This window comes from Oryx dammah, unplaced genomic scaffold (assembly GCF_014754425.2).
Source record: "Oryx dammah isolate SB20612 unplaced genomic scaffold, SCBI_Odam_1.1 HiC_scaffold_5, whole genome shotgun sequence".
NCBI lineage: Eukaryota > Metazoa > Chordata > Mammalia > Artiodactyla > Bovidae > Oryx > Oryx dammah.
Genome location: NW_024070189.1, coordinates 87,761,079 through 87,773,921, shown reverse-complemented (window position 1 = coordinate 87,773,921; position 12,843 = coordinate 87,761,079). Strand labels below are relative to the sequence as shown.

Below are 12,843 nucleotides of genomic sequence, written 5' to 3'. Positions count from 1 at the left end.
ATAAGGGTGGTGTCATCTGCATATCTGAGGTTATTGATATTTCTCCCGGCAATCTTGATTCCAGTTTGTGTTTCTTCCAGTCCAGCGTTTCTCATGATGTACTCTGCATAGAAGTTAAATAAGCAGGGTGACAATATACAGCCTTGACGTACTCCTTTTCCTGTTTGGAACCAGTCTCTTGTTCCATGTCCAGTTCTAACTGTTGCTTCCTGACCTGCATACAGATTTCTCAAGAGGCAGTTCAAGTGGTCTGGTATTCCCATCTCTTTCAGAATTTTCCACAGTTTATTGTGATCCACAGTCAAAGGCTTTGGCATAGTCAATAAAGCAGAAATAGATGTTTTTCTGGAACTCTCTTGCTTTTTCCATGATCCAGTGGATGTTGGCAATTTGATCTCTGGTTCCTCTGCCTTTTCTAAAACCAGCTTGAACATCAGGGAGTTCACGGTTCACGTATTGCTGAAGCCTGGCTTGGAGAATTTTGAGCATTACTTTATTAGCATGTGAGATGAGTGCAATTGTGCGGTAGTTTGAGCATTCTTTTGCCATTTCCTTTCTTTGGAATTGGAATGAAAACTGACCTTTTCCAGTCCTGTGGCCACTGCTGAGTTTTCCAAATTTGCTGGAAGAATGCATTTGAATCAATTCTAATGAGGTGGATGAAACTGGAACCTATTATACCAAGTGAAGTCAGATAGAAAAACACCAATATAGTATACTAACCCATATATACGGAATTTAGAAAGATGGTAACGATGACCCTATATGCAAGACAGCAAGACAGACACAGATGTAAAGAACAGTCTTTTGGACTCTGTGGGAGAAGGCGAAGGTGGGACGATTTGAGGGAGTAGTGTTGAAATGTGAAGCAGATCACGGGTCCAGGTTCAATGCATAAGACAGGGTGCTCAGGGCTGGTTCACTAGGATGACTCTGGGGGATGGGATCGGGAGGGAGGTGGGCGAGGGGTTCTGGATAGTGAACACATGTGCAGCCATGGCTGACTTATGTCAATGTATGGCAAAAACCACTACAGTATTGTAAAGTAATTGCAAGGAGATCCAACCAGTCCATTCTGAAGGAGATCAGCCCTGGGATTTCTTTGGAAGGAATGATGCTAAAGCTGAAACTCCAGTACTTTGGCCACCTCATGCGAAGAGTTGACTCATTGGAAAAGACTCTGATGCTGGGAGGGATCGTGGGCAGGAGGAGAAGGGGACGACAGAGGATGAGATGGCTGGATGGCATCACTGACTCGATGGACGTGAGTGAGTGAACTCCGGGAGTTGGTGATGGACAGGGAGGCCTGACGTGCTTCAATTCATGGGGTCGCAAAGAGTTGGACACGACTGAGCTACTGAACTGAACTGAACTGAAAGTACATAAATTAATAAAATTAAAAGTACCCATGTACCAAACACCCAGACTAAGAATTTAATATAGTTTTTAATAACACAGGACTTGATGATAATGTTAGATGGGAAAAAAGCTCAGAATACAAAATTAAGAGTATGACTTCAGCTACTTAAGGCAGTACGTAAAGGAGAAGAAACACATGAAAATGTCAACAATGGCTATCACTCACTGACTGTACGTGAGTGACTTCCATATCTCATATTTTCCCACTGCCAAGTTTTCTACAATGAGCTATCACTTTTATCATTATAAAAATTTTATTTAAAAATAAGTTTCTGGAGTAGGAAATGGCAACCCACTCCAGTATTTTTGCCTGGAAAACCCCATGGACAGAGGAGCCTGGAAAGCTGCAGTCCATGGGGTTGCAAAGAGTTGGATCTAACTGAGCATGCACATACAAAACAGAAACAGACTCGCAGACACAGAGAACAGACTTGCGGTTGTCAAGGAGACAAGGGGAGGAGGAGGGGTGGACTGGGAGTTTGGAGTTAGCAGATGCAAACCATTACATTTAGAATGGATACACAACAAGGTCCAACTCTATAGCACAGGGAGCTATAGTCAATATCCTGTAATAAACCATGATGGAAAAGAATATGAAAAAGAATATATATAACTGAATCACTCTGCTATGCCGAAATTCACATAATTCACACAAATTAACACAATCAACTATATGTCAATAAAATTAAAAAACAAAAGAAAAAAAAATGTTTCACTGGCATCATTACCTTGGGGTCATGAACAAATGTATTTCCTTTGGTTCCAGGAGGAAAATCTCCAGTACAAATATATTTTAGACATTCAATGATGGTCTAAAGAAATAGAAAATTATATTATTTACTTATTAGAAAACTGCAGAATTTAACTATAAAATTTCAATTCATTATAAGTATTTGTAAAAGATAAAAGACTATAAAATATATGATTAGGTAAGTTTTGATATTATAAAACCTGACATATAAATATAGAAAAGCTATATAATTAAGAAGGTATACTGAAATAAAAATTATTTGGGGAGAAAAATTTTCTATTTCTAATTAAAATTAAACTAAGTTTTTAATAACAATGGCTTAAACAGCTCACCATAGCTGATTACACTATATTGTATAAATGAAATTTATTGAGAGTCAAACTTAAATGTTCTCTCTCTCACACACACACAGACACACACACACCCAGACACACACACACCTTTCTCCCATCAACTTCCCAGCTACATACACACACACACACACACGCACACGCACACACACGGATAAATATGTGAGGCTGATATCCTGCAGGGCCCTATGTGGCTTCTGGGCACAAGGACTTTCTGTGTTCCCCATTTCTTTGATTATAGGAAGCAGCCTTCATTCACCCTCCATGACCTTCCCTGAGTTCCAAAGGGCAGATTCAAGCAATAAAGTTATTTAGGGGAGGGAGGGGATGAAACCAGAGAGAGACAGTCAAGAGCAGCGTTGGGGCAAGGCCCTGTTTCCCTATCAACAGATACACACAATATCACAATATCTTTGAGCTACTCTGCAGATACCGAAACCCCCTCCAGGTGGGATGCTGCCCAGGACATGCAGACCCCAGAGTAATTACACCTGAGGGTTGATGATGTCGACTCCTACTTACCTCACCATCATTAGAACGGCCACGAGCTAATCAGGCTGTTACTATAAAACTTGTCACTATATTCCCCAGTTGGGGACACATGGTTTGGAGGGCATGAGCCCACTGTGTCCCCCTTTCCGTGGCAAAGCAATAAAGCTACCCTTTTCTACGTCACGCAAAACTGTCTCGGGGATTTAATTTGGCAACGTTGTACAGAGAAGCTGAGCTTTCTGGTTCAAGGTGATAGATGTGTTAACTAGAATAAGAGAAACCTTTTGGGGAACACATGTTTGTCAAATCACCATGATGTATACTTTAAATAGCCTACAATGTATATGCCATTATACTCCAATAAGGCTGAATTTTTTTTTTAAGTTGAAACAAAACAAATGGCTAGTATCAACCTTATTATGTGACAGGTACTGTACTAACCACTTTTACATACATTAAGCATTTAATTCTCACATTAACCCTAGGCCATAGAAACTATTTTTAACATCCATTTTATAAATAAGAAAACTAAGGCAAAGAACATTTAGGTCACTTTTGCCCAGTCACACAACTAATAAATGGAGAAGCAAAAAAAAAAAAAAATCTGTATTCAAGCAGCTAGGGCTCATAAACACTAAACTAACCTATCAGTAACACTTAATATAGTGCTTAGGTACATAAAAAAGCATCTGTAAATAATATTTTTACATAAACAAATAGACAAGAGTCTGGCATTCAGCTCTCAACACCAAACCTTGTCTTTCTCTATGCTTTTCACTTCCTCTTCTCCCTGTTACGATATCACCTTGCTTTTCTCAAAACACTCTTTCAGACCAGACAGCCTCTTGGCTACACTTCTTTCAAAATTGCATACCATTCCAGAGCTCAACTCAAATTTCTAAATATTTCCAGGGTTTTAAAAAGTCACAGTATATATGCTGTGCTCTAACCTTTATTTGAACTAGATAAGAGCATCCCAACAACAAAACAGTTTCCCAATTTAACCAAGCCCCAATGGATGTTTCATTTTAAAACTGTTATTTACCTAGTCATTATGCTTAGTCGGGATAGTAGTTTTCTTAAAGTCATACATTTACATTTTATAACAACAACAACAAAAAATCCCGAACGGGGACAACTACCAGGAAATGAATGCTATGCCATGAGAATAAAGAGAATTAAGAAAACATGAATACAGGCAAAAAAAAAAAAAAAGTTCCTGTGGGGCTGTGAGCTCTGTAAGCTCACGCAGTTAGCTCCCGGCCTCTCGGGATTCTCAAGAAAACCCTGTCCACTGGGCAGCAGTGGACAAAAGTCCGGTTGGCGGCTCAGGTGACAGAGACCAGAAGTCCACACCAAGCCACGCTCCTGGGCACGGAAGTCAGCTGATGACCCAGGTGTACCCTGGGGCCCCAGGAGTTGAGTCATACTGACTCCTCTCACCCTAAGCTAGAGTTCCGAACTCTGCAGATACTCTACTCCAGCTCTGTAACACGTGGCGACCCATAAACTGAAGGCGGCTCCTTAGAGGACTTACCGTTTTCCCCGCCCCATTAGGTCCAACCAAAATTGTAAGGGGACTGAAGAAAGTGATAATTTGTTTATCTTTATCCTCTATTCCAAAACTCCGCACGCCCTGAATGCTCATCTTTTCGATCCGGGACATGTTTGCAAACGTTTCTTTTCTCAACAGCTGGGGTCTAGAACTCGGGGCCCACCAAAGGTTTAGCAGCGAGGCCGGAGCACAGCAAGAACGGGTCGTAAGGACTCCAGCGTCTCGGAAGGCTCGGGCTGGGACCGTCCCTCCCACACTGGCTTTCTTCCCTGCTGCAGGACGAGAGCGGGGGTGGGGGCCAGCCCGGGGCTGCCCACGACACACGCGGGCAGAACCCCCAGGCCCAGGGAGCCCGAGACCGAGGCACTCACAGACTCCCGCCTTGGCTACGCCGCGCGGGTCAGGTGGGTCGCTGCGCCGGCGCGCATTTACGCCGCAGGCACGGGGCACGCCGGGAAGTCGGAAGCTAGGTGCGCGCGCAGGTTTACAGTCTGAGGCTGTCGCGTGCCGGGTCTTGAAAGCGTTGTGTCTCCTAGCAGCGGACCGAGGGAGGAGGGGCGAGAGGGAGGGGACGAGGAGGGGCAGGGGTGAGGCAGCACTCAGTTCAGTTCAGTCGTTCCGTCGTGTCCGACTCTGCGACTGCATGGACTGCAGCAGGCCAGGCTTCCCTGTTCATCACCAACTCCCAGAGCTTGCTCAAACTCATGTCCATCGAGTGGGTGATGCCATCCAGCCATCTCATCCTCTGTCGTCCTCTTCTCCTGCATTCAATCTTTCCCAGCATCAGGATCGTTTCTAATGAGTCAGTTCTTCGCCTTAGGTGGCCGAACTATTGGAGTTTCAGTTTCAGTATCAGTCCTTCCAATGAATAGTCGGGACTGATCTCCTTTAGGATGGACTGGTTTGATCTCCTTGCAGTCCAAGGGACTCTCAAGAGTCTTCTCCAACACTACAGTTCAAAAGCATCAGTTCTTTGGGCTCAGCTTTCTTTATAGTCCAACTCTCACATCCATACATGACTACTGGAAAAACCATAACTTTGACTAGATGGACCTTTGTTGACGAGTAATATCTTTGCTTTTTAATATGCTGTGCTTATCATAGCTTTTCTTCCAAGGAGCAAGCGTCCTTTAATTTCAAGCCTGCAGTCACCATCTGCAGTGATTTTGGAATAGTCTCTCACTGTTTCCATTGTTTCCCCATCTATTTGCCATGAAGTGATGGGACTGGATGCCATGATCTTAGTTTTTTGAATGTTGAGTTTTAAGCCAACCTTTTCCACTCTCCTCTTTCACTTTCATCAAGAGGCTCTTTAGTTCTTTGCTTTCTGCCATAAGGGTGGTGTTATCTGTGTATCTGAGGTTATTGATGTTTCTCCCAGCAATCTTGATTCCAGCTTCGGCTTCATCCAGCCCAACATTTCGCATGCTGTACTCTGCATATAGTTAAATAAGCAGAGTGACAATATACAGCCTTGACATACTTCCTTCCAGATTTGGAACTCGTCTGTTCTTTAATGTCCGGCTCTAACTGTTGCTTCATGACCTGCACACAGATTTCTCAGGAGGCAGGTAAGTTAGTCTGGTATTCCCATCTCTTGAAGAATTTTCCACATTTTGTTGTGATCCGCATAGTCGAAGGCTTTGGGGTAGTTAACAAAGCAGAAGTAGACGTTTTTCTGGAATTCTCTTGCTTTTTCAATGATCCTATAGACGTTGGCCATTAGATCTCTGGTTCCTCTGCCTTTTCTAAATCCAGCTTGAACATCTGGAAATTCACAGTTCATGTACTGTTGATGCCTGGCTTGGAGAATTTTTAGCATTACTTTGCTAGCTAGTGTGAGATGAGTGCAATTGTGTGGCAGTTTGAACATTCTTTGACATTGCCTTTCTTTGGGATTGGAATGAAAACTGACCTTTGCCAGTCCTGCCCACTGCTGGGTTTTCCAAATTTGCTGGCATATTGAGTATAGTGCTTTAACAGCATCATCTTTTAGGATTTGAAATAGCTCAGCTGGAATTCCATCACCTCCACTGGCTTTATTTGTTGTGCTGCCTCCTAAGGCCCACTTGACTTTGTATTCCAGGATATCTGGCTCTAGGTGAGTGATCACACCATCGTGGTTATCTGAGTCATAAAAATCTTTTCTGTATAGTTCTGTGTATTCTTGCTACCTCTTCTTAATATCTTCTGCTTCTGTTAGGTCCATACCATTTCTGTCCATTACTGTGCTCATGTTTGCATGAAATGTTCCTTTGGTACATCTAATTTTCTTGAGATCTCTAGTCTTTCCCATTCTATTGGTTTCCTCTATTTATTTGCATTGATCATTGAGGAAGACTTTCTTATCTCCCCGTGCTATTTTTGTAACTCTGCATTCAAATAGGTATATCTTTCCTTTTCTCCTTTGCCTTTAGCTTCTCTTCTTTTCTCAGCTATTTGTAAGGCCTCTTCAAACAACCATTTTGCCTTTTTGCATTTCTTTTTCTTGGGGATGGTCTTGATCCCCACCTCCTGTACAATGTCACGAACCTCTGTCCATAGTTCTCAGGCACTCTATCAGATCTAACCCCTTGAATCTATTTGTCACTTCCATAAGCCTCTTGTCCTTATCCATGAGGGCAAACAGAGTGAAAACCACAGTCACAGAAAACTAATCAAACTGATCGTGGACTACAGCCTTGTGTAACTCAGTGAAACTATGAGCTATGCCATGTAGGGCCACCCAAGACAGACGGGTCATGGTGGAGAGTTCTGACAAAATGTGGTTCACTGGAGAAGGGAATGGCAAACCACTTCAATATTTTTGCCTTGAGAACCCCATGAACAGTATGAAAAAGCAAAGATAGGACACTGAAAGATGAACTCCCCAGGTTTGTAAGAGCCCAATATGCTACTGAGAAGAGGGGAGCAGTAATTCCAGAAAGAATGAAGAGACGGAAGCAAAGTGAAAACAATGCCCAGTTGTAGATGTGACTGGTGATGGAAGTAAAGCCCGATGCTGTGAAGAACAATATTGCTGAGGAACCTGGAATGTTAGGTCCATGAATCAAGGCAAATTGGAAGTGGTCAAACAAGAGATGGCAAGAGTGAACCCTGACATTTTAGGAATCAGTGAACTAGAATGGACTGGAACGGGTGAATTTAATTCAGATGACCATTATATCTACTACTGTGGGCAAGAATCCCTTAGAGGAAATGGAGTAGCCCTCATAGTCAACAAAGGGTCAGAGGTGCAGTACTTGGGTGCAGTCTCAAAAATGACAGAATGGTCTCTGTCCATTTCCAAGGCAAACCATTCAATATCACGGTAATCCAAGGCTAAGCCCCAACCAGTAATGCTGAAGAAGCTGTAGTTGAACAGTTCTATGAAGAACTACAAGACCTTCTAGAACCAACACCCCCCCCCCAAAAGATGTCCTTTTCATCATAGGGGAGTGGAATGCAAAAGTAGGAAGTTGAAAGATACCTGGAGTAACAGGCAAATTTACCCTTGGAGTACAAAATGAAGCAGGGCAAAGGCTAACAGAGTTTTGCCAAGAGACTGCACTGGTCATAGCAAACACCCTCTTCCAACAACACAGGAGAAGACACGACACATGTACATCAACAGATGGTCAACACTGAAATCAGATTGATTATATTTGCAGCCATTGGAGAAGCTCTATACTGTCAGCGAAAAGAAGACTGGGAGCTGACTGTGGCTCAGATCATGAACTCCTTATTGCCAAATTCAGACTTAAATTGAAGAAAGTAGGGAAAACCACTAAACTGTTCAGGTATGACCTAAATCAAATCCCTTACAGTTATACAGAGGCAACACTAAGAGACACTAACACTAAGGAATGCGAAGACTTGAGATGGCCAGGGATTCCCAGAGTGTGATCGTGTGATCTCAGGACCCCTGGAGTGGAGTGGGGGGTGTGGTGTCCGTTCTGGTCAAAGCTGTTTTTCTAAAAAAACTAAGACGTTATTTGCCTGTGCACTCTCAGTGGCCATTAGTGTACTGTGTTTTAGTAATCACGTGATGTCCGAGACACCATCAAATGATGGTTGATGGACTCTATACATGTATATTCTTGTGATATTTTTTAACTCAAATGTAGCTCTTAATTGAGTAAATATTAATAATTATAACTCACATTATATATATATATATTAGAACTCTTTTGGATCCTCAGTAGTTTCTATAAGTGCAGACAGGAATTTAATACCCAAAAATTGTAAACTACTATTGTAGACCAAGAGCTGTTATGAGTCTCTGTGTGTGCATGTGTTTGCACTCAGTCACTCAGTTGTGTCCCACTGTTTGTGATCCCATGAACTGTATCCTGCCAAGCTCTGCTTTCCATGGGATTCTCCAGGCAAGAACACTGGAGTGGGGTGCCACTTCCTTCTCCAGGGGATCTTCCCGACCCAGGGATCGAACCTGGGTCTCCTGCATCTCCTGCACTGGAGGCAAATTCTTTCCTATTGAGCCACCTGGGAAGCCCATGTTATAAGACTATAAAATTACACAAATGTGTGAAGGAAACCCACTTTTATAAGCAAAACTAATTGGTGTTGTTTGGGCGGGGGCTCTAAACAGCTCTGGTACCATAGTCCTTTATGCCTCAGCGCAAAGAAGAATTCATCCACAGCTAAGTGATAAGTGACTTATTAGAATAGGACACTTGTGAGGCTTACAAGCTGGCGAGTGAGCGATGCTGCACCCTGAGAATTTACTGGGCTCCAGTTTTATAATCAAAGGAAAAATGCGGAGGGGAAGAAGGGCTTCTTTGTCTTTCTAGAGTAGATGTCATGCTTCCATCATCAGTTCCTTCTCCAGATTGAGGAGGGGAGTTTTCTTGTCCCTACTGGGTCAAGCTAGTTCCACAAATTATTGTTGTCTGTGTGTGCAGAGAGCATGTTGTAGGGAATCTTTAATTTTGTGAGCTCACTGGGCAGTTTGTGGGTCTCATGCCACAATTATTTCATTGTTTTGGGGCACGTCGCATGCTTCTGCTGCATGGTTTTGTTGCTAAGCAAACGTGCTTGGTTTTGTGGTTAAGCAAACCTGTTTTCTTGAGTAATCATTAACTTACATACCTATCATTAGCATACATTTTTTTTTCTACTTACCATCCCCTAGTGGGATTAGCTATTTAATTACCTACTTTGTCCCTTCACTCTGTCCCTATTATAAGTACCACCACAAGAAAGGAATAGACACCTTTAAAATAAGAGGTTTTGTAATGCAAGATGAATACTGTACATCATCATCATGGGTATTTTTAACAACATTATATTATATACTTAAAAATTTGCCTAGATAGTAGATCTTGTGTTAACTGTTCTTATCACAAAAAAATATATAATAGAAAATAAGATGAGAAGAAACTTTTGGAGGTGATGGATATATCAATGGCATTGAATATTTGGACAACCAGACATTATATGTTTCCTGCTGTGGTCTTAATATGAAGTACCCCACATTACCTTTTATGAAGTTAGATTAAGAAAAAATTTAACTTTAGCACCTTTGATTGAATCTTTAGCACCTTTAGATTAAGCTTCCTGTTTATAGGAAGTATTAATAATAACATGAGGATGAAAAAGGCAAATCTGGAAGGCAGAATGTGTTACAAGACATAGCCCCAGACTCTCAGAGTTTTGTAGATTCTATAAGAGATTCTATAAGACTCTGGAAAACTTTAGCCAAAAAAATAATCAGAGAAGTAAAAACAGGCAGAAACAAAGAAAAACAACAAAGGAGACCAAATAATAATGTGGTCATTAAACATAGTTGAGGACCTTCCATTTCTTCTCAAGGGCCGTAGATAATATTCTGAGCCATATCCTGTGAGCTGACTTACACAAATACCGAAACCTCCACCAGGTGGAAGACGTTAACTACATGATGATCAGACCATAGCCATGACGTAAGGTGCCTCAATTCCAAGAATTAGCCTCAAGGAACTGGGAAAAACTGACCAAGGAACTAAAGACTAACTGTATCCAAAACAATCAAGATGATGCTGGTCAGACCAGCAGTGACCGATTTCAGCATGAATGCCAGAGCTGACTGGGCTGTTTCTGCATGTTGCTCCCTCCCTCTGCCTATAAAAGTGCTTGCCCCCTGATTGAGGGAGGGGGGAGGGGTCAGCTTTTGGACCGTAATCCATCCTCCCTCCACCTCTGCTGCTCCTGTTGCTGGCATCCAAAATAAAGCAAGCCTTCTTTTCCACCAACCTGGCCTCTTTATTGGCTTTTGAGCAGGGAGCAGCCAGACCCCACTTTTGCTAATGGTAGGAACCTATAGAATCTATAAAACTCTAGGAGGAGGGATGGAGAGATTTGCAATAAAAATGATTAATTTTTAAAAAGACTAAAAAGGCAGAGCAGTCAAGTTCCCAGTTCTCAGTAAACTACTACTTAAAAATGTTGCTTCACTTATAATCAATGAAAGGGAAATTTTCATTATAAATAAAATACCATGAAATACCTATTAGTATACCTATTAGTGTATCTCTTTATATACTTTCTGACAAAACCCTGTCCTTTTCTGATATTGATATCAGTGTACCAGCTTTCTTTTATTTGTGTATTTATTCTATTTATTTATTTATGGTTGTGCTGGGTCTTTGGTGCATTGCGCTGGGTTTCTTGAGTTCTGGTGAGTCTGCTCTCTACTTGTGGTGTGCGGGCTTCTCATTACGGTGGTTTCTCTTGTTGCAGAGCACCGGCTCTAGGGCATGCTGGCTTAGTTACCCTTAGACATGTGGAATCTTCCCAGACAGTTATCAGACCTGTGTCCCTTGTGTTGGCAGGCAGATTCTTAACCACTTGACTACCAGGGAAAGTCTATCAACTTTCCTTTGATTAGTATTTGTCTAGTGTGTCTTTCTGAGGCTTCCCAGGTGGCTTAATGGTAAAGAATCTCCTGCCAATGCAGGAGAAACAAGTTGGGTCCCTGGGTCAGGAAGATCCCATGGAGGAGGAAATGGCAACCTGCTCTAGTATTCTTGCCTGGAAAACTCCATGGACAGAGGAGTCTGGCAGGCTATAGTGCATAGGGGTGCAAAAAGTGAGATACAGCTGGGCACAAATGCACGCATGCACGCAATGTGTCTTTCTATCCTTTGATTTTTAAACCCTTTTAATTGGGAATACCAGACCACCTAACCTGCCTCTTGAGAAATCTGTATGCAGGCCAGGAAGCAACAGTTAGAACTGGACATGGAACAACAGACTGGTTCCAAATAGGAAAAGGAGTACGTCAAGCCTCTATATTGTCACCCTGCTTATTTAACTTATATGCAGAGTACATCATGAGAAACGCTGGGCTAGAAGAAACACAAACTGGAATCAAGATTGCCAGGAGAAATATCAATAACCTCAGATATGCAGATGACACCACCCTTATGGCAGAAAGTGAAGAGGAGCTAAAAAGCCTCTTGATGAAAGTGAAAGAGGAGAGTGAAAAAGTTGGCTTAAAGCTCAACATTCAGAAAACGAAGATCATGGCATTCGGTCCCATCACTCCATGGGAAATATATGGAGAAACAGTGGAAACAGTGTCAGACTTTATCTTTTGGGGCTCCAAAATCACTGCAGATGGTGACTGCAGCCATGAAATTAAAAGATGCTTACTCCTTGGAAGAAAAGTTATGACCAACCTAGATAGCATATTCAAAAGCAGAGACATTACTTTGCCAACTAAGGTCCGTCTAGTCAAGGCTATGGTTTTTCCAGTAGTCATATATGGATGTGAGAGTTGGACTGTGAAGAAGGCTGAGCGCTGAAGAATTGATGCTTTTGAACTGTGGTGTTGGAGAAGACTCTTGAGAGTCCCTTGGACTGCAAGGAGATCCAACCAGTCCATTCTGAAGGAGATCAGCCCTGGGATTTCTTTGGAAGGACTGATGCTAAAGCTGAAACTCCAGTACTTTGGCCACCTCATGGGAAGAGTTGACTCATTGAAAAAGACTCTGATGCTGGGAGGGATTGGGGGCAGGAGAAGAAGGGGCAACAGAGGATGAGATGGCTGGATGGCATCACTGACTCAATGGACACGAGTCTGAGTGAACTCCGGGAGTTGGTGATGGACAGGGAGGCCTGGTGTGCTGCGATTCATGGGGTCGCAAAGAGTTGGACACGACTGAGCTACTGAACTGAACTGAATGTCATTTTAGGCTTCAGGTGGCTCAATGGGTAAAGAATATGCAGGAAACACAAGAGACACAGGTTCCATCTCTGGGCTGGGAAGATCCCCTGGAGATGGACATCCTCTGGAG

General features: G+C 42.5%; 1 protein-coding gene across 1 annotated transcript in view; it reads right to left on the bottom strand.

Annotated features, from left to right (window-relative positions):
• RAD50 (RAD50 double strand break repair protein) overlaps positions 1-4,998 on the bottom strand; it is a 114,313-nt gene extending 109,315 nt beyond the window's left edge. Inside the window, exons 1-2 of the mRNA XM_040241825.1 lie at positions 4,550-4,998; positions 2,148-2,231 (exon numbers count right to left, since the gene is read on the bottom strand). Of these exons, the coding sequence (XP_040097759.1) occupies positions 2,148-2,231; positions 4,550-4,678 (213 nt within the window). The 5' untranslated portion in view covers positions 4,679-4,998. The remainder of the gene's footprint in view (positions 1-2,147; positions 2,232-4,549) is intronic.
• Between the last annotated feature and the right edge of the window lie 7,845 nt (positions 4,999-12,843).